This window comes from Nuphar pumila, chromosome 3 (assembly GCF_984573655.1).
Source record: "Nuphar pumila chromosome 3, dmNupPumi1.hap1.1, whole genome shotgun sequence".
Taxonomy (NCBI): Eukaryota; Viridiplantae; Streptophyta; class Magnoliopsida; order Nymphaeales; family Nymphaeaceae; genus Nuphar; species Nuphar pumila.
This window is the reverse complement of record NC_143251.1, coordinates 125,662,466-125,684,594: the sequence shown is the minus strand read 5'-3', so window position 1 is coordinate 125,684,594 and position 22,129 is coordinate 125,662,466. Positions and strand designations below refer to the sequence as shown.

At 38.3% G+C, this 22,129-nt stretch overlaps 2 protein-coding genes across 2 annotated transcripts; one reads left to right on the top strand and one right to left on the bottom strand.

The window, feature by feature from the left end:
* The first annotated feature begins 10 nt into the window (after positions 1 to 10).
* On the top strand, positions 11 to 6,990 carry LOC149843650 (ras-related protein RABA1f-like). The gene is made up of 2 exons (XM_089999984.1): positions 11 to 488; positions 6,293 to 6,990. The coding sequence occupies exons 1-2, from the start codon at positions 271 to 273 to the stop codon at positions 6,723 to 6,725; spliced, it is 651 nt and encodes a 216-aa protein (XP_089856110.1). The 5' UTR covers positions 11 to 270; the 3' UTR covers positions 6,726 to 6,990.
* Positions 6,991 to 16,960: 9,970 nt separating this feature from the next.
* LOC149843649 (pathogenesis-related genes transcriptional activator PTI5-like) lies at positions 16,961 to 17,539 on the bottom strand. The gene has a single exon (XM_090000948.1). It carries the CDS (start codon positions 17,537 to 17,539, stop codon positions 16,961 to 16,963), a length of 579 nt encoding a protein of 192 aa, XP_089857074.1.
* Between the last annotated feature and the right edge of the window lie 4,590 nt (positions 17,540 to 22,129).

Genomic DNA, 22,129 nt, shown 5'->3' with positions numbered 1-22,129 from the left:
GGTTTGGTCATTGAAAGTGAGCGAAACTTTGGATCGCTGTCCCTTCGACAGCGAGAAGAGAACCAAAGACCCATTCTTTGCTTCCTCTTCTCCTTCTTCTTCCTCCTTAGTTTCTTGGTTGATTAACTAAATTAATTGCATTCGCAGGATAGAAGAAAAGAAAGGAGGGAGATTCGATTCAGTTTTCTTTTCAAAATTTTTCCTTTTTTTTGTTATATATTTTCCCACCCTCTCTGATCTGCGGAAGGAGGGGAAGGAAGAGAAAGGGAGATGGCGTACAGAGCGGACGACGACTATGATTACTTGTTCAAGGTGGTCCTGATCGGCGACTCCGGCGTAGGGAAATCGAACCTACTCTCCAGATTCACGAGGAACGAGTTCAGCCTCGAGTCGAAATCGACGATCGGCGTCGAGTTCGCGACGCGGAGCATCCGCGTCGACGAAAAGGTCGTCAAGGCGCAGATTTGGGATACCGCCGGCCAAGAACGGTGAGCGATCTGAGCGGAATCGCTGATTTCTTCTTCGTTTCTTTGTTGCTCTTTTTTTGCTTGTTTGGGAGCGTGACTTTTTGTTTTTTGAGGGCTAGATCTTCAAACGGTTGCATTTCTAGAGTATTGATTTGTTCATGAGGGTTCTCCTTTCATATCGTGATGCAGTGTGTGGATCTACTTGATTTATACCTCTTTTCCTTTGGTTTTTGCTGTTTTTCATTGGGTTGGTTATGATTAATACGGAGTTATCGCCTAATGTTTCAGTTTCCTTTTTATCTCTTCCGTAGATGATTGAGGAATGCTTTTTTCTTTTCTTTTCTTTTTTTAATGGCGGAGGATTGAATTTGAGAAAATTGTGAAGTTTGATTACGTATTGTCTATGACGATAATTAAATATTTTATTCATGATATGACACTGGATCCGGTATTTAAATGGATGACAAATGTCTTGGGCGAAGAATCAATGTTGGACTCTTGAGAGACCTGGAGATTAGGTCTGGTAGTAGTAGAGTTATTTTGAGCAGATAACCATAGGCTTGGTTGAATATAAGGTTTTGATAGATTGACAGACGTGTATTTTCCTTTATGATGTGTGAGCAAATGTGATACAATACATTGAATAGACCAAAAGAATCGACCATCCCCTATGGCAAGTTTGTCATTAGGATTTTGTGGATTATGCCATTGTTTTGGATAATTGGATTGAGATGGAGCCAATGTTGTGAAAAGCATTGAGGCGTAGGGAAGTGCTCCACCAAATTATGAAGTGAGGCATAAGCCTAAGCCTCAAAAATACATTTTTGAAAACTAAAAAAAAACTTTAAAAAATGTCAAAAAATACAAATAATTAAAAAATGCTTTATCGATGAAGCAACATCCAATAAGAAATAGGGAATCCCAAAGAAATACAGAAAATTATGTGAATAACATGTAGAAGTAACATTAATGCAACAAATTGATCTATCTAAATATCTAACAAATAATACACACAACGAGTGCAATTTTATTGTGCAAATACAAGAAATTGTAACTTTACTAGGGCACATAAAGAGTAAATTCTATGTCAAATTTCTCAATCCTACACACAAAATTCATCTAAAGTTCTAAACAGACGTCAAGCTAATTTTTCATGCATGCTTGCTTGAAAGAATAATTTTATTAAACTACTAAAATCACACATAAGAATCCATATCTACACTTAATCTCATAAACAAAAAGAGCTTAAACTTGTTTTTCATTTATCAAAAAATTATTTTTAATTTCCATAATTTAACAGTCAATTACATGTACATACAAAGCCACATGCATATTTGCAAATAATCACACAAACTGAAAGTAACAATTTGATATATATGATTGTTATATAAACAAACTGAAGAAAAAGAAACAAATTGAATATTAAACAAACTAAGCCCAGCCAATTAATTGCAGAAAAACTGAAGCTTAAACAAACTTAACAATTAATTTGACATATACAATTTTTATATACACAGTCAATTAAATGCAAAAAAACCCAGCCATTAACAAGTGGAATGGAAGAAGAAGAAGAAAGGAAGAAGAAAAAAAGGAAGGAAGGAAGAAGAAGAAAAAGAAGAAGAAGAAGAAGAAGAAGAAGAAGAAGAAGAAGAAGAGAGAGAGAGAGAGAGAGAGAGAGAGAGAGAGAGAGAGAGAGAGAGAGAGAGAGAGACCTAACTCATCGGGCCTCACTCCATTTTAAGCCTTTTAAATTTGGGTCAAATGGGGCTTTAACGCCCATTTGACCCAAGTAAGATGGGGTGTGCGCCTTAGCTTGAGGCGTGCCTCGCCTCGAGGCATGCACCTCAAGGCATATGAGGCACACACCTTATAGGTTTTGCGCTATACCAGCGTGCCTCAAGGCAGGAAAGCCCTCGCCTTGAGGCATGCTTTTCACAACACTGGATGGAGCTATTAAGTTGCACTTTAAGAAAAGAAATTATAGCCATAAATTTGCTAGAGTAAGTAGGTGTGAGAAATGATGCATGAAGCAACATGTCGGAAGCAAGTGTTTAAGAGATGCCTGATGCATTAAGTGTGAAACATTTAAGATGCATTGGAGGAAGCAAGTATGAAGCGACAAATGAAGCATGAAAAGAATAGCTAAAATGTTTGTTTTTCTTAAATGGATTATTTAGTTTTTTTAGCGCCAAAAAATACCCGTCATGTATGTAGGTTCTACAAAGACACAACATTTTTTAAAAGGAAAGTACATTTCCTCTAGCAAAGAAAATACATTTTCAATATCAAGGAAACTTGATTTTTACATTGGAGTAAGCAAACTTCTCATTCTCTAGAAGGGAGATTTTCATAAAGATTTAAAAAGCATGATGGAATCATGCAGTTTCATGCTTCCAATGGAAGCTTCTTGGAAAGCAAGCTTCCAAGGTTCTGAGAGTCTTCATGGTAACTATGGCACAATATTCTTGTAATCTGCATCTTAGGTTTCTCAACTTTGTGTTGACCAAGAATCTTGGCTGTGCTGCTCATTTCTGCATGAATATGTGGAATTTTTGTGTCTCAATCTTGAAGCTGTAAGAAAATTTTACTGTGGTTTCACTCTTAGTAACTTGCAGAAAGTCTGATGATTCTTTAAAGTCACATGGAATCCTTGCCATTAGTGACATGCATGTGACCTTCTGGAAAACTTCTAGAAGGAAATTTATCTTGTCAACAAACAAATTGATAGATAAACTGTGGTAATTACTAAATGTCTGGAAGCATATTTATGGTGATTTTCTCATTTCATATCTAGACATTAGGACGATGGCTTTGGGCATACACTGATAGAGCAACACTCTTTCACTCATCAATTTGGACGACACCTTACAAACTGCCTAGAACTGCCATCTGTTTATAATTGCTCCATTTGACTGAGGATCTACTAGCATCGATTATATGATGGAGTTGGAAAGCAGGGACCAAATATTTTTGTACTCATGGAGAAACTACAAGTAGATTGAAAGAAGAAAGTTACATCAAATTGATAAAGTACGTTTTGGTGGGTGAAGTATTCCTGTTCATGGGTCTATGATATCTGTCTCCATACTTCTGTAGACTTCACACATTTTTAAGGATTAGGGCTTCATAAGCTTGAGTTGCCTTTTGCCTTTTTGGCCAAATAGTCATCCTATCTTTAATAGCCCATGATAAGATTGCCATTGATAACTTTTGAACTTCACTGTATGTGTTTGTCCACATCTAGCCTGTGAGCAATTCTAGATAGTGCAATGGACAGTCTGGTGGTTGAAGATGTGTTCTATGTAGGGTTGTCAACGGATCAGGTATGACCTGATCCCAACCTGTACCAGATCCTATATAGGGTCAGGGTTTGGCTACAAAGAAAGGCGTCCGATTAATTAGGGTTGGACCCATGAAGTCCGATTGTTAAATGGGTGGGGTATGGTTTATGAAATTTTATACCAAATCCAAGTCCGACCCGAGTTTCAATTAAAATATTATTTTTCAATGGTTTATGTAATTCTTATTGGATCCGTGTATGGGTTTTCTTATGAAAACTCTGGTCAAAACTGAATCCAGATCCGATACCCGAATCACTAAGTCAGATCCGGGTTTGAACCCACCCATTTTAGCAGGGATCCGACCTGTTGACACCCCTAGTTCTATGTGATTCAGAATAAGCTTCTACCTTGAGATCTTTGATGTTTAAACTTTAACACGGGTAGGTCTGGTAACTGTAGCATATCTTTTAAATACATACTTTAGATGTTCTGTTTAGTCATGATTTACTTTAGGAGAATCATTGGCTTTGTATTGGTTTGAGAGTTTTTAGGAATTTGGTAGAGACCTTAGATGTTTCAGAGTAATGCATTACAGCTTACAACAACGGCCAGCCAATCAGGAAATTTCAAGTTTTGACCTTTCTTGTTGGAGACATCACTTTTAAAGATGACCCAATTTTTGAGCTCTTCAGTTTTCTCGATTTTCGATCCTTGCGAATGAGTGGATGGTTGTTTCCTTAATATCTGAACCCAATAAACCCTTGATTTGCTACTAATAAAATCTTGAACTTTTTTGATCCTTTTCTTGTCAAGGCATCGTTTTGCCATTATCTCTAGTAATCTTGTCAAGACAGGGTTTTACCATTATCTCTAGTTAGTCAATATAAAGTGTTTCATCCCTATAGTGTAAAGGCCAAAGTCATTTATAAAAAGGTGCAATGCTTCCTTGCACCTATTGGAAAGATTGTGCATGTGACGGGTGACTTTACCTAGTATGTCACAAGGTATGAAGAATATGGGCATAAGGAATTAAGTTATGATTGTGAAGTGCGTATGTGGCTATTTTCTAGAAGAAAAATGTTGGTGTGGATGCCAAAACTAAGTGTAGGCTGGCCTTCTTTGTAGTTGTAGTGTGCTTGTTATGGCCCTATGGGTGATACCAAGTGTAATTTTTGAAATGGGTGAAATAGCTCTTACCCTAAGATGAGATAGAGATGCTTCATGTAAGGGGCAGAAGGGGCCCAGAGGGGTGCATGGAAAATAAAGGAGGGGGGAGGGTGGGTTGTGGGGTTTGTTAAGAGAAATGTTCTGACTATCTTGATAGGAGATTATTTTTGCCTGTCATAATGTCGTTATTGCATTGGTAGGTATAAATAACATGAAAACAGTGTCAACTTTTTGGTCACTAATAAGTTTGCAAGTGGATGAGAAGCTATTAGCTTGTAATTCTTTGTCAGCTAGCTTTGCATTCCTGGTACCTTGATAGAGGAGGCCTTTTGCCAGGATGAATGTTTCTATGTTTTACGTCCTTAGTGACTATTATTGGAAGTATGAATTCCTTTGTTACTGATGATAATGGAAGGTAAGCATGCCTGACGTTGGCAATTGTGGAATTTCTCTGGTGAACTTGATTGCCTTCAGTATTTAGTTAGTCAATATTTATGTAAAACCCATGACCCATTTCAGAAGGTGCTCTTTCTTTGCCTTGGATGAGGTTACTAACTTCTCTCGGAAGTCAAGAAATTCAATTTGTTTTTCTTTTTTTGCCATTTTCTTTTACTTCTTTGTCAGTGTACTCATGCTAGTACATCTTGTTGCTCCTAGAGTTTTCTGGATCGCTTCTCATTCCCAATTTTTTGCCCCTTCACTTATCTCTCTTTTCTGATGGAAAAGTATTTGAAAAGTGTTGGTGATTACTCAAGTGCTTCAGTTTCAGACTTTATTGCCTTTTAGCTTTTAAACCCTTTTTCTTTTTCCAGATTTTGATCCACTACCATGTTTGGTTGTTGATTTATGGGTTTATCCTTCCCACTAGATTGAAACCCTATTCTAGTAGTAGAAGTCCTACGCAAACTACAGTTTTGTATTTTTTTATTTGAAATCCTGCTAGGGTTGAAATTTCACTTTTATCTTTTATCTTTTTTCTATCAAGCTTATCATAATTGAATATTCATGCATAATTTTGCTTATCCACTAGAATTCAGGGAGCCAGAAATCCGTCAGGGTTTTCATAGAAGCCATTTTATCCATGACTGACGTGAGTTATCCAGTCCATCATGAAGTTGATGTCGACAAAGCAAGTCCGGAAACATGATAATTTTGTGATACATTGGTATTTAATGATGATGAATTTATTTGATATGTTATATTAATACAAATTCTAGTTATTTAAATCTCTGCTAAGAAGATTATCACTACTTATTAGCATTTCAGACTTAAATTCTAGTTGCAAGTTGAGATTGCTATTTTGAAAAGAGATCTTGTAAGAGTTGTACAATTGAATGTGATCATTAAGTTATTTCCCCTCTTTTTTTCTTTGAAAAGATACCGTGCAATTACCAGTGCATATTATCGAGGGGCTGTTGGTGCACTGCTTGTTTATGATGTGACCCGCCATGTAACATTTGAGAATGTGGAGAGATGGTTAAAAGAGCTCAGGGATCACACAGATGCCAATATAGTGATCATGCTTGTGGGGAACAAGGCAGATCTTCGTCACCTACGGGCTGTTTCTACAGAAGACGCAACAGCGTATGCCGAACGGGAGAACACATTTTTCATGGAGACGTCTGCTTTAGAATCCATGAACGTGGAGAATGCTTTTACAGAAGTGCTCAGTCAGATATACCACGTCGTTAGCAGAAAAGCTCTTGATATCGGCGACGACCCGGCGGCCTTGCCCAAGGGACAGACCATCAATGTGGGCAACAAAGATGACGTATCTGCCGTGAAGAAAGTTGGATGTTGCTCTGCATAGGGGCGGTCCCTGAGAATGTAGCTAGTGATGTTAACCAGTCTTTGCTTGTGCTTATTTGCTGCGCTAATCGAATTGATAATTGGGTTGTAGTTTGTCCATGGATTTTAAGCTGTCATCTTGCCTCATTCTTTCTTGGGTGCACCCTTGGTGCTTGTATTCTCTTTGGTTCAGCTTGGCTTTTTTTTTTTTGTAGTGAACATTTTAATGTGGCAATGTTTTGATAACACGATTTGTATTTGTCTAAGATCCTATCGATAGGCTTTTCTACTTTATGGCCTGTAAGGCTTTTCTATCTATCGATCGGCTTTTTTATTATTTCTTTTTATTTAGTGTGGAGAAACCACCACTATGGTTTGGATGTCTTGTTACCTGCCGGTGCTGGCAGGGATTACGTTGACCGTGGACTTAAATCGGTGTCTGCATTGTAAAACTCCATGAGTACTCTCCTGTCCACTGAGGATAGTTTTCCATTTGGCTTAAGCCTAGCGGCAAAGCATGCGCATTTCGGGTGTTGAACTTTTCACCTCTTTCATCTTGAAATTCTTAAGCTGACCCACCTAGCCAGGTGCGAGGAGCCCTTGTGGGCTAAATATTTGTTCATGAGGTGTAATATATATCTTTTTTGTACTATAACCAGAAATGTTTCTTGAATAAAAATTGCTTGGATAAAAAATGGGGTCCTATCATAAGGAAAGCAATGTTTCTTGAATAAAAATTGCTTGGTAAAATAGTCGAGAGGTTTTGAAGATACGCGAAAAAACTTGTGAGAAATCTCACTTGCCACGGTTTGAACTCGCCTACGATTCATTGTTCGTTTCTTTGTTCCTGTTTGAGTCACTCAGAATTCGAGGTGAACGAAAAGGGGCTTGCTTAGGGATGGCAGTGGAGCAGGGGGTAATGGGGCCCGTCCCACCTTGCACCGTTTGCACCGGAGATGGAGGACATGAAATGGGGATGGAGGTTAAAATCAAAACCTGTGTGGAGGATGGAGGCGGGGATGAACTTACGCTTTCTCCCACCCCGCCTTACCCCGTCTCCAATCCTTCTTTAGGGATGGCAGTAGACCGAGGAGAAACGGGGCCCCGCCTCGCCTCACCTCATTTGGACCGGGGATGAAGGTTAAAATCAAAACCCGTGCAGAGATGGAGGCGGGGATGAAGGGCAGAATTTTGAGACTGGACGGGGGTGGAGACCTTGTCCCCCCTCCCCCGTCCACTGCCAACCCTAGGCTTGCTACTGACAAATGCTGATTTGTCAGTGGTTCTCTGCAACCCACAACTTCAATTCTTTTTTTCAAATGAAAAAACTACCCCCCAAACAGACTGGCTATGCCTGCTGTGCTTAGGGTCGCTGTTCGGACGGTGTAAACCTGTGGTGCAACCCCCGTCACTAGAGAGTCGCCTTGCTTCAGAATAACGCAAGGGGTTACGCTGGTGGGAATGAAACCTTGAAAGGCATGATCGATTACCAAACTCAGCAATCTATGTCACTTGCCCATTGGATGTTAGATCCAAATTTCACAAGGGTGAGAAGAAACCCTACCTATCCTGTTCCTTGAAAGAGGAAACAAAACAAAAGCTGGTCAATGCAAGAGAGTCTAATTCAAACAGGCAATATGAAACAAACAAAGCAGAGTCAATCACAGGACTTTCCTGGAGTAAGGACTCTTCAAAGCACCAAAAATCAAAGATGCTACATTCGAAATTGGCATATTTTCTGTAGTCTAGATTTTACCCAAAGCCTTATACCATAAGAATCCAATTATACATCTAATATATGACTGTTAGAATAGTAAGAAGGCGTCTAGAGTAGAACCTGAAAATCAAGTCCAGAGGGTCGTGGGTTATTACAACTAACAAGAAAATGAAGATTTAATTGATTATGGTTTTATACACTTAGGCGGATGACTCAAGAACTTATTTATTTATTTTGGATAATCAGCGAAAGAAAGCTTCATTCATCGAGTTCATTGGTGCCCCCTGCCCATGAGAGTGCGTTCAGCTTCTAATTTTTCCGAGCAAAGGATGCACACCAGTGGGTTTTGAACTCCTGACATCCCAACAACTTGGTGACATTACGGAGCCCTTGTGGGATTGAGAACTTATTTCTTAAGCCCAACTATTGTCTAACTTTATAGGCCAATCCATGACAGAGTAATGTTTGCTACACTTCTGGGTAAGGAACCCCCTAGTTGAAAAATGTAATATTTTTCTTTTTTTGCACATATGACTCTTTGGATGTGATCTACATATTAAGTTTAGCAAAACTAGCCTTTGGATTATGTTTTTCTGATATATATGGATTTGAAAAATCGACATCTTAATGTACCAAATTTTCAAACATCCAAAAACATATTTTTAAGTCCAAAAACTATGTTCCAAGGGTCTATTCCTGCTAATTTGACGATGCTGGATACATCCATGAGGTCAGTTTTGGTCAAAACACATTTTTTTTTAATGAGTTCTAACTATGAGGTTCCTTACCCACGAGGGTAGCAAATGTCATCCCATTCATGACTATTGTCTTTGTTTCACATGGCTGTCATGCGGTGCAAAACAGCAATAGAAAACCTAATACATGCATGTCTCGTTCTGTCATAGGAGTATATGGTCAGGTATCAATATGAATGCGTTCGTTTTGGGAGCATGATATCCGGGTTTCATGGATCATATGATAATGACTGGTGACCTTGTCATATGCCTTCTCATGTGATATTTATTTATTTATTTATTGCATACAGCCAAAGATGAAAAAGTGGTCGTGGCACATGACTCTGACTCTTGGGTATGATCTTTTCTTTTGAGCCACGAAATGAATGATTCTTAGTTTTAGGGTTCAAAAATACATAATTGGTTATATGGACAGAAGAGAGGGTTAGTATTTGCTGCCACGAAATGAATGTTCTTAGTTTTGAGTCACCTTGTGTCCGGATCGTTGCAAGTTCGAACCCAAATGGTATGGTTGTATAACTGGTAGGGGTCTGCCTAACCCCAGCTTTTTCCGTCGAAAAAAATAAAAAAATGAAGATGTTGATTTCAAGCAATGGGAAGAAAACACCTAGTGTAGTCTGCCAATCCCTTGGTTGTTTCATTTTTGTAATATCATATCATATCCAAGGGCCTTCTTATCTCTTTCTTTCAGACTTTTCGTCCTACGTACCAACATACATGGAAGGGAAGAAAACGAGTGGATAGTTTCTAGAATGTCATGTCATAGTCTTCTTGTTTCAATGTACACAAAAGTCAGGGCTTGAAGAGTAAGAAGTTTACATGACTAAGCACGTTGGAAGAGAAAGGTCCCGTTTCTCATGCTGCCACTCATGAGGTTCTAGCAGATTCCTTATTGTGATTTTTTCAGACCACCCTGCTTTTTTGGGAAGCAAATGCTTTGAGTTCAATCAAATGTTGTCAGAACCAGCTTATGAATCAAATCCATTTTCTTGAAAAGCCTCAATCGTTCTGAATCCGATAGAAGCAAATTTGAACAAGTGGTTTTTAATTCAAGAAAATCAGAAAATATGTATATATATATATATATGTATGTATGCCACTATCTATTATATATACAATCTAGTTGGGAAAATCATAGGTGTAAGTCATATGGATTCAATCTGACCTCATAAATGTGTTCATCATAGTTTATTTGTTAGGGATGACACTTTGCTCCATTTTTTTCGATGCAAAAATTATGATTTTTTTGAGTAATGAAATTTTGGTATAGTGTAGTCCATTGATTTTTAAAAGCCTTGGAAAACTATCCTACATGTAAAAACACAATTCAAAACCAGGTTTCTACTAAAGAAACTATGTAGATCACATCTATAAGATTACATTTATAATAAGTGAAAGAAATGGTGTGTTCTACTGACTACATGTACAAATAAACCTAGCGGGTACACACACACACTGATTGAGCTTGAATCAGCCTCCCAATCGAACCAAAAATGGTGCAACTTGATTCGATTTGATTTTGATAACACTGGTTCAATCGTATCCAAATTTGACACACTATTTTGGCATATGGATCTAAAAAACAGAATGTGAATATGTATTCAGATTGGCTTTTGAGTTTGTATGATTGTTTTTTTTTTTTTTTTTGGGAACTTAAAGTTGGCATGTTTTCGTTTGTGCTTCTACTACTTGTAAAACCGAACTTTTATAGAAATGTATCCATTATTATCGCATAAAATTTGGATCCAAATTCAACTCTAGTTCATCAGTTCGAATTCGGATTCAGATACAAATTCGAACTTAGTGCTCAGCATTTGGATCAACCATGATCCAGCTTGCATGTGATCCGTTTTGCATATGACAGGTCCAATCATCAAAATTGTCATAACTAATATTACAGCCAGCAATCAAATCAACGCCATGTAATTGGTGTTATGATGTGAGTGTGCTTATCAGATTGCTTGTGTCTGGATCCCAACTCGTTTTGCACAAGGTTTCACAAACGGGTTGGATATGGGCCGGGTCAAGTTTGGATTCAATCAAACCTCGAAGTTTCAGATTTCGTTGAGATATGAATCCATGTGTTACTGGATTCGCCGAAAACAGTTAAAATCCGTTGATTTTCAGCGATAAAGTCTTTTTACGCTTTTCTCTTGCAACTGTTCCACTAAATCAGCGATAAAGTGAAACCACTTTATCGTCCCACATATTTGCAATGTTTATCATTTTCTTTTTACGTTTTCTCTTGTAATTGTTCAACGTCTTTTACTCTTTTTTCCTGTTTAGCGTTTTATGGAGTTGTATAATATTTATTCTTTTGATCATTCAATGGAAAGATAACATTCACTGCACTCTCTTATTGCATTTATTTCCTAATATGGTATCAAAGCAGTGTTCGGATCCTATGAGTCCAGGTTGGAACTTGCCAACATAGTCAATCTTTCTGACGTGCTTCTGCAAACGCATTCCTCCCTCTCGACAGTAGGCATTTCTTGCAGATTATTTTTTTTGAGAACCGTTTCTGCAGAACCATTGCACCGACGCAGATCATGTCTCAGAACTAGATGCTAGCAACTATGTCTATGGAAGGAATAAGTTCATCAGCGTTATCGAGCACAACAGAAGATCATACGAATCCGCATTATCTTCACCACTCAGATTCACCAGGTATCATGCTGGTTTCTCAATCCCTTATAGGTGAAAATTTTACCATGTGGTATTGCGCGATGAGCATGGTACTCAGTGCGAAAAACAAAATGGGTTTTGTGGATGGTACTATTCCTAAACCCACTGAACCACCGCCGTTAGTTGCTGCCTGAGAAAGGTGCAACAATATGGTATAGTCTTGGATTTTGAATGCACTTCATAAGTACCTATCTTCGACCGTTATATATGCCCAAATGACAGAAGAAGTATGGTCTGAATTGAGAGAGGGATTCTCCCAATCTAATGCTTTCCGAAACTATCAGATTCAACAACAAATTATTAATTACAAGCAACAACATTCTTCAATTGCCGTCTATTTTACTAAACTTAAAAGATTATGAGATGAGTTGTCTTCCTATGTCACCTTACCGCCATGCACTTATGGCACTATGAAGTTTGTCCATGATATGCAGCAACAAGACAGGTTAATGCAGTATTTAATGGGGCTAAATGAGAGCTATAACCACATTAGGAGCCAAATACTCTTGATGGACCGAATACCCACGGTTGCCAAGTATTACTTGCTCATCACTCAAGAAGAGAGACAACGATAATTGAATATCATGGCTCCATCTGATTATATTAATGTTGTTGATTTTCAATCCAAAGAGCACCTCAAAAGAATGGCAGCAAGGGGTCAAACAAGACCACGTCCTCGTTGTGATCACTATGGTAAGGTGGGACATATAAAATCCAAGTGCTACCAGCTGGTGGATTTTCCAAACAAATTCAACTCTAATGATCAGTCAAGGCCTAAGGACAATGTTGCAAATAGCTTGGGTCAGGCTATCCCATTCAAGCCTGATTTTTTCCAAAGGTTCATTGAGTTCATAAATTAGTCCAACCAAGGTACTATAGAGCCCAAAGTAAATTTGGTAGGTAACTCGTTAAACATGATAACATGTCTTTCTCTTAAATCCATTTGGGACATTGATACTGGTGCAACAGATCATATGACACACATGCTATCCAGTCTTGAAAATCCCACTCTTGCTTCTTATTCACCAATCAACTTACCAAATAGATCAAAAGTCCATGTTTCCCATATTGGGACCGTGACATTATTCCCTAACATCATTTTGAAAAATGTCCTCTATGTTCCGAACTTCAATTTGATATTAGTTTCCAAACTTTATTCAGATTCAAATTGTAACATGATCTTTAATGAAGAATCTTGTTTTATGCAAGACTGTCACTCGATGAACATGATTGGGATAGGTAGAATGTCGAATGGCCTCTACATTCTTGATGAAGATAGGATAGTAGTCGTTTATTTGAATTTCAATAAGTTTGAACTTTGGCATTATCATTTGGGTCATGTCTCTAATTCTCGTTTGAAAACATTAATCGATTTAAACTATATTAATTCTTCTAAACAAGCAGTTAATTGCTCTATTTGCCATATAGCCAAACAATCTCGCCTGCCTTTTCCAAATAGCTCAATATCATCTCAATCCATTTTTTAATTAATCCATTATGATATATAGGGTGGATATCAAGTTCCATCATTATCTAGAGCCCATTATTTTCTGACCATCATGGATGATTTTTTAAGATCAATATAGGTTTATCTTATGAAATACAAATCTGAAACGTATGGTATTATTAAGAATTTTTTTACTAGCGTTCAAACTCAATTTGGAACAACAATAAAAAAGTTTCGATCAGACAATGGGACATATTTTTTTTTCAATGATATAGAAAACCTTTTACGAGAAAAAGGGATAGAGAGGCAATATAGCTGCGTTGCAACGCCCCAACAAAATGGGGTAGTTGAGCGCAAACACTGCGATCTTCTTAACATGGCACAACCACTTCTTTTTCAAGCCCATCTTCCCTTAAAGTTTTGGGGTGAAAGTATTTTGACTGCTGCATGTCTCTTGAATCGGTTGCCATCTCATTCTATTTTAGATAAAACCCCTTATGAGATACTACATGGATGTGTTCTCAAATATGATCATTTAAGAGTCTTGGGATGCCTATGCTTTTCTACTAACTTGTACAAAACCCATAAGTTTGATGTACATGCCATAAGGTGTATATTTTTAGGTTATTCTTATGGGCAAGCAGCATACAAAGTATATGATTTAGAAATTTTCATACATCGAGATGTCAAATTCAATGAGTTTGAGTTTCCTTTCCAAGGTCAAAGTGTGTTCCAGAATGATGGTAATATAGTCATTTCACTGCCATTTCATGACATATTCATGGAAGATTTCAAAATAACTTCCCTCAATGAGGGTCATTCTCAAGACACCCCTGATGCCAATATACAATCCTTAGAATTGTTCAATCAAGTGAGAATTCAATAGAGGGTAACGACCCAGACACTCAAACACAATCAGATTGCCTTCCTTCTGATTCCCAACTTTGTAGGTCTTCGTGACCACGAGCTCTGCCTAAACACTTCAAGGATTATCGATGTTTTTTTACTGCACCCAGTTTCAAACCAAGTTCATTGAGTGATGGAATCACAAGGAAAAGAGGTACTCGTTATCCTATTCTTTCTTATCTTGTAGAAAAAAGTTTCTCTCATTTACATAAAGCTTTTCTTTCCAATCCTACTCAAACCCAAGAACCTATTAGTTTTTTTTTAAGTAATGCAGGACCCAAAGTGGCAAGAAGCCATGAAAGTCAAGATTCGAGCATTGAAAGAGAATGAAACTTGGACACTCACCAATCTGCCGCTAGAAAAAAACTCAATTGGGTGTAAATGGGTCTACAATGTTAAATTTAAATATGATGAATCTGTTGAGAGGTATAAAGCCCACTTAGTTGCTAAGGGCTACACTCAAACAAAATGAGTGAATTATAACGAGACTTTTGCCCTAGTTGCAAAGGTAGCCACCATCAGATGTGTTCTTGCTATAGATGTTTTACACAATTGACATTTGTTTCAAGTTAATGTCAATAATGCATTCCTTCATGGGGATTTTCAAGAGGAGGTTTACATGAAATTACCACTGATATTCTCACGACAGGGAGAAAACATTGTCTGTCAGTTAAATAAGTCCATTTATGGACTTAAACAATCATCTCAAAATGGGTTCTCTAAATTATCTGAATTTCTTAAGGAGATTGGGTATTTACAATCAAAAGCGGATTATTCATTATTTTTCAAAATCAACAACGGAGGCAAGGTGTTCGTTGTTGTTTGCGTTGATGATATCATCATTGTAGGTGACAACCTTGAAGAGATGAACCACCTTAAGTCTATCATCAATAATCATTTTAAGTTGAAAGACCTAGGAAAATTAAAATATTTTTTAAGAATAGAGGTGGCACGATCCAAACCAAGAATATTCTTATCACAACGGAAGTATACATTGGGCATTCTTCATGATACATGATATATGGGTGCACGACCTTGTCCTTTTCTTATGGAGCAACATCTAAAGTTGGACAATGAGCATGGTGAGCTCCTTAAGGACCCAACCCAATTTCGAAAGACAATCGGAAAGCTTATCCACTTAACCATCACTAGATCGGATATTCTATATTCGGTTTATGAATCAACCCCGAGTGTCGCATCAAGAGACCATGTTTAAACTATAGCAATATCTGAAAGGGATGCTAGGCTATGGCATTCTACTTTGTTCAGATAGTCAACTCCAAATTAACGGGTACTGTGTTTCAGACTAGGCATCCTGTCCCATGACCCGATGCTCGACAAGTGGGTATTGCATGATGATTGGATCAAGTCCTATCACGTGGAAGACAAAGAAACAAACCGCCGTTTCAAGATCATCTGTCGAAACAAAATAAAGATTCGTGACACTTTCATGTTGCGAGCTAACCTGGATCAAGAGTTTACTTACAAATTTAGGGATACAACATGATTACCCAATTCTCTTATATTGTGATAATCAAGCAGCCTTGCATATAGCTACCAACTCCGCCTTTTATGAGATGACCACACCACGAAATTGACTGTCATGTAATCCATGATAAGGTACAAAGCGGGGAGTTTCAAACCTGGTTTATATCTTCAGCAAATCAAGTTTTTGACTTGTTCACCAAGTCTTTGGGTCAAGATTCAATTCAAAAACTGTGAAGCAAGTTGGGTATGATCGATCCTGGAAGCCCAACTTGAGGGAAAGTGTTAAAATGTTTTGTTATCATGCTGTATAGGTAAATTGTACTGTTACCAATATTGCGGGTTATGTGCGTGGTTAGCTATCTTCACGATAGCTATCCACTAAATCAGCGATAAAGTGAAACCACTTTATCGTCCCACACTAAATCAGCGATAAAGTCTTTTTACGCTTTTCTCTTGTAATTGTTCCACTAAATCAGTGATAATGTGAAACCACTTTATCGTCCCACATATCTGCAACGTTTATCATTTTCTTTTTATGTTTTCTCTTGTAACTGTTCGGCGTCTTTTAAGCTTTTCTCCTATTCGGCGTTTTATCGAGTTGTATACTATTTATTCTTTTGATCATTCAATGGAAAGATAACTTTCACTGCACTCTCTTATTGCATTTATTTCCTAATAGATTCTCTGGTTTTGATTGCACTAAGAGATACACCAACATGAAATATGGTTTGAAACATTGCATCACAGTCGCCGGAAGCTTTTAAAAACCTTGGAAGCTGGCTTTGAAGACGTGAATCCAGGTACTTCTTTCATGCTTCAAAAACTTTTTGAGAATTTTCTTTCTTCAAATATGAAATCAAGCTTTCATTGCTGTTAGAAACATACCCTTCACATTGCAAGAATTGTTTTTTACTTTTTAAAAAAGATTTTTATTGTAAAACTGCGTATGATAATATATTTGCCAAAGGAAAAAAAAAAGCTTAAAGATGAATTCAAGTAAAAAACATAAGTTTCTTCTACTTTTTAATTTTCTTTAAGTTACTTTATGCTTGCTTTTGTCATTGATTCTTATTATTTTATTCTTTAAAACACTCGCCTCTCGCTTCATGCATAGCTTCTTGTGCTCACTTTTTACTCTGGTAATTACGAGCAACATATTATCTCATATATGTTCCAAGCTCAGCAAATACAAAAGCCATTCATTCTCCAAAAATAAGAACATAAAACTAAAACAAAGTAAAACAAAAAACAACAGAACTTCAGCTTCTTCCTTGCCTTGGATAACCAAGCAAACTGTTCAAACAATCTGTGTCCATACCTTGCACTTCCATCACCGAACCACTGCTTGATCCCACCCAGTAGTTCTCTTGCCCGAAAGTTGAACACATTGTCGTCAACGCTTGGCCGCTAGTTGAGTCATAGACATGTGGTGCTGCATCCAAATCGGACACGGTTCGGGCCTCACCTGGGTGCAGCCTGTCCGGGAAATTGAGCAGTGCCTTAGCACCACGCATCTGGAATGCAGCTCTGTCATAAGCCAAGGCAGCTTCCTCTGCAGTATCGAACGTGCCAAGCCAAACTCGTCTGCCCTGGCGCGCCGAGTCCCTGATCTCGGCCGCAAACTTGCCCCACGGCCGCCTGCGCACCCCCCGGTAGTGCTTCTCACTGGAATTCCGACTATGTGAACCCTTGCGTGCGTGGTTGCCGTCGTCTTTCGCCGGTGACAATTCATGGGTCCTGGCGGCCTGGTTCAGCACCTCATGCAGGAGCATGTCACCAGAGTCATTCTCATCAAGGGGGAGCTCTGCTTCTTGCTTGGTATGGGCATGGTGGGGCATCTTTGGAAAGCCTTTCTCTTCCTCTCAAGCTCTTTAACTAAAAAAAAAGTGCTATATCTGTAAAAGACCAATGCATATTTGTACAAGAAATTTAGTGGACGAGCAAAAAGTTGTGGTGAAATGAACAGATTTTTGGTTTGAAAAGCATGTAAAATGAGAAGGCATATGACGTCGGGGGGATGACTTCATGAGAAGACATTATGGTCTGAATGGTGGCCATCATTGTTTGAATGGATCTGTCATAGTCCAACGTGTTTTGAAGTAGAGGGAAGATGTGGGCCCATAAATTTTTTTTCTGGAAATATAGAAAGGAATTCTCACACCTCAATTGTTTATCGTAGGGTCAGGGGAATTGGTTTTTATTAGGGGTGTCAACGGATCGGGTCACCCTATAGGGTCTGGGTATGGTGATAAATAAGAAGACCTGATTAATACCAGGATCCAGACCTGAAAGTCCGATTAATACATGGACCCTGGTATAGTTTGTGAAATTTTATACCAGACCTAGGTCGAACCCGAGTTCCTATTAAGTCTTGTATTTTTTCAATGTAAAAATGATAAAAACAATATTGTTTTATCAGGTATAATGCGGGTCTTGGTTCATATAGTTCTTATCCGGTCCGGGTATGGTTTCTTTTGTGGTGGGTCTTATTAGAATGGGGTTCAAACCTAATACCATGCCTGAAAATCAAAGCTAGGTCTGGTTTCACTAGGATCCGAACCAAACTTGACCCTTTGACACCCCTAGTTTTTATGCATCATATTCATATAGGCTAATGTCTATGTGCCTATGTCACAAGGATGATGGTCAATAGTGGCGACTCTTTACCGGCAAGCTAAAACCTCGTTATGATTGATCAAGCAATAACGGCGAGGGTTTTGTCCCCGCTAATTGGTGAGTAATAGTAGTGACATAAATATTGTACCATTATTACTCTACCATGACCATGAATCTCGTCGTTATTGCTTCATCAATAACAATGTGCTGGATCGGGCCTTGAATGCTTTGCCCCTGCATACATCTTGATGTTATTGCTTATATCTATAATGACGACATAGGATGTCATCGTTAAAGCTTTGTTTATAGCGGTGAGGTTATCAGGTCGTTAAAACACTTTAACAACTATATTTAATAGTCACAGAATCTTGCTGTTATAAATCAATAACGAGATCTGGATCGTGCCTTTATAGGGTTTTACTCTATAACAACGACAATTATGTCACCGTTATAGAGTCGTATTTAAAAAAGGCTTACAAACTTCTCTCTCTCTCTCTCTGCGATTTTGCTGGACCACCAAAGCGTGCGGGGTGAGAGAAGTAGGATGCGCTCCCGTCCCTCTATAAATAGCCCTCCCCTGATCTCGTTCGACCCGCTTTGGTTGTGGGCTCAGGTGAAGGGCTTCTCCATTTGCTTTTCTTCTTCTCCAACGACGATCAAGTAATCTCTCTCTCTTTAAGGGTTTTTACTGTAGTTATGGTTTCCTTCGTCACAATTCCATGTAAATTTCAGTGTATTTTTTGCTTGAGCTCTTCTTTTATGGTTGTCCTTAGGGTTCGTCTGGAATCTGGAAATTGGGGTTAGGGTTTGGTTCCTTTTGTTGTTGTGAAGAGCAGGAAGCCCGATTGGAAAGCCATTTCGTTTGATCTTTATCAACTCTCTTTAAATGATTTCACCGAAACTGCTCATGTGCCCTTTTTTTCTCCAAATCCATTGATGCCTTAGACGAACATCTAGAGTTTACAAAATGAACCGCTGAAAACATAGGTTCATTCATGGTTTTCTGGATGTTGTTCATCCCATGTACGAGAGCATCAGAGTGGGGTCTATTGGTAATTAGTCAGAGCCCACTTTGACCTGATACACATTCTTGTTTTTTTGTCACATAACAAGCGATGATTTAGGACATGATTGAACTCATTTTTTTTATAACACTCGCTTGCTAAAAGAAAAGCTATGCATTTCTTTTTCACATATTTGAAACTTGATAAGAATTTTTAATTCCTCTAACATCAAATTGAGTTTTCGCTAAAGTTTGGAATGTGCAGTATAGGTATGTGTTTATGTTTGTCGCAGTCATTTATATATGTAAACAACTAAGCAAATGTGTCAGAGTCCTATCTTCAATAAAACTTGTAACATTTTGGATCCAAATTTTAGTTTGATCTTCACAACTCATGATGTTTTGAAATTATTGCTCATATGTGTGACTATGATTGCTTGGAGAGAGAGAGAGAGAGAGAGAGAGAGAGAGAGAGAGAGAGAGAGAGAGGAATCATGCATAAACTGAAAGTCAGTTGCAGATCCAAGATCCACCCCATGATATCTTACACACTGCACATAATGGCTGGGATCGATGCCTTCATTGAGAATCAAGAATATTGTGAGTTTTGCACCAGAACCGTGTCTTTGTCAATCTTTGGGGCAAAGTCCCTTTTGGAACTAAAAGACAAGTACTTAAAGACATTTTTTCCGTGATTTATTGATCACATTTGAAGGGATTTCAAGTTACTTATCAGAAATACCCCATTTACATATGATACAGATACTAAGAAGGGACATTTAGGTTAATAAAAAAAAATAACAACATGGATCCACGATAATAGCCTCCTTCAAGTTAAGAACCATGGGCAACTTGCTTCTTGAGTACCAAAATTTGTTTATCGCGAGGTCCTTGATAATTAAATAAGTCAGCTACTTGCTCTTCTATCCATACATATCGTCTTTATCTCTTGATTATCTACTTTCTGACCACTACAAGAAAAATGTTAATTAGCAACGAAAATTTGCGATGGATTTTTTTTGTTGCAAATTTGCGACAGATTAGCTAAAAAAAACTTTCATCCTGAATCCGTCGCTAAGTAGCGACGGATTAGCGATGCAAAAATGTTATCGCTAATCCATCGCTACTTAGCGACTCCAATTTTTCGTCGCTACTTGTCAATAGAAGAAAAACAAATTAGCGACAGATTTAGAAAGGGAATTTTTTCTCGCTAAATCCGTCACTAATTTTTTATTTAAACCGCGCATCAAGAGCGCAAAATTTTTCCTCTCTCCCCGTCCGACCGAGCGATTTAAACTGACTTCTAAAAGAATGATATCGAAGGACGACGATGAGGCAGAGCGGACAGTTTCTGGAGGACGGCGATGCTGAAGAGCGCATCGGTTCATGGAGGATGACGATGAGGCAAAGCGGCCGGTTGCTGAAGGACGACAACATTGGAGAGCGCATTGGTTCACGGAGGACAACGATGAGGCAGACCGTCCGGTTGCTGGAGGACGATGACGTCGGAAAGCGTGTCGATTCATAGAGGATGGCGACGAGGGAGAGCGTTCGGTTGCTGGAGGACGGCGACGCCGGTTCACAGAGGACGGCAACAAGGCAGAGCGTCTGGTTGCTGAAGGACGCCGCCGCCGGAAAGCACGTCGATTCACGGGGGACGGCGATGCCGAAGAGCGCACTGGTTCACGGAGGACAGCATTGCAGATATTGAAGGACGAGCAGTCCCTTTGCAATGTATGTCGGTGCGGTACAAGTCCGGCTTATTCCTGCCGGAATATCGCCCGACATGAAGCAATTTTTTTATTTTTTTTTTAAATTTAGCGATGGATTAGCGACGGATATTGTTTGTCGCTAATCTATCGCAAATTAACGACAGAAGTAACGACATATAATTTTGGCCCTAATTAGCGAGCAAAAATTTGTGATGGACGATATCCATCGTTAATCTGTCGCTAAACAGTTTAGCAACAAATTAGCGATGGATATCGTCCATCGCTAATCCTTGAATTTCTTAGTGATCAATTTCATCATGTTTTGTCCTCCCATGATGGATATAATTTATCAAAATATTGATAGCCCTGTGATTGTCAAAATAACAATAGTGATTTGATAAAAACTTCTCTCAAATCATATAACATGTGTAATGATATTTTGCTTCCGCTTTCTACTAATCAATGAGACAAGATTTCTTCAAACAAAAAATACGGTATACAGAAACAAATCTTTTTTCATCAGGATCAACCAGTCAGCATCTGAATATGTCATGACCATCATCATGTCTTCATATCCCATTCTTTTCCTGTAAAACAAACCATCTCCTACCGTCACCTTTAGATATCTCAGGATTTTCTTCACAGCCTACATGTGTGACAACCCAGGTTGATGTATAAATTGCAACACCTTTGTGTGTTAACTGTTATCAGTATCATATTATATCATAGGATAAGATATGGTGTATCAGTGTATTAGTAGGTGAACTAATAAAATATATCATAAAGCTTAGGGTTGTCAATATAGTACAGGGTTGTATTGTATTATATCATATGATACACCCTTTATCATATGAGTCAACCTCTTTTTTTTTATTACTTTTTTTGTGCCAAAAAAGAGATGATCGGCCACTTTGTGTTCTCCCTCCCCAAACCTTATTCCAAGTCTACTCACTTATTAATTTTTAAATCAAATCCATTATAAAATTTGGGGCTTTTGATAAATCCAAGCTCTACGAGTGTGATTCACTTTAAATCTCACTCATTTTCATCCGACCCAATCTTTTTTTAGCATCTAACCCTCAAAATCGAGTCGTAAG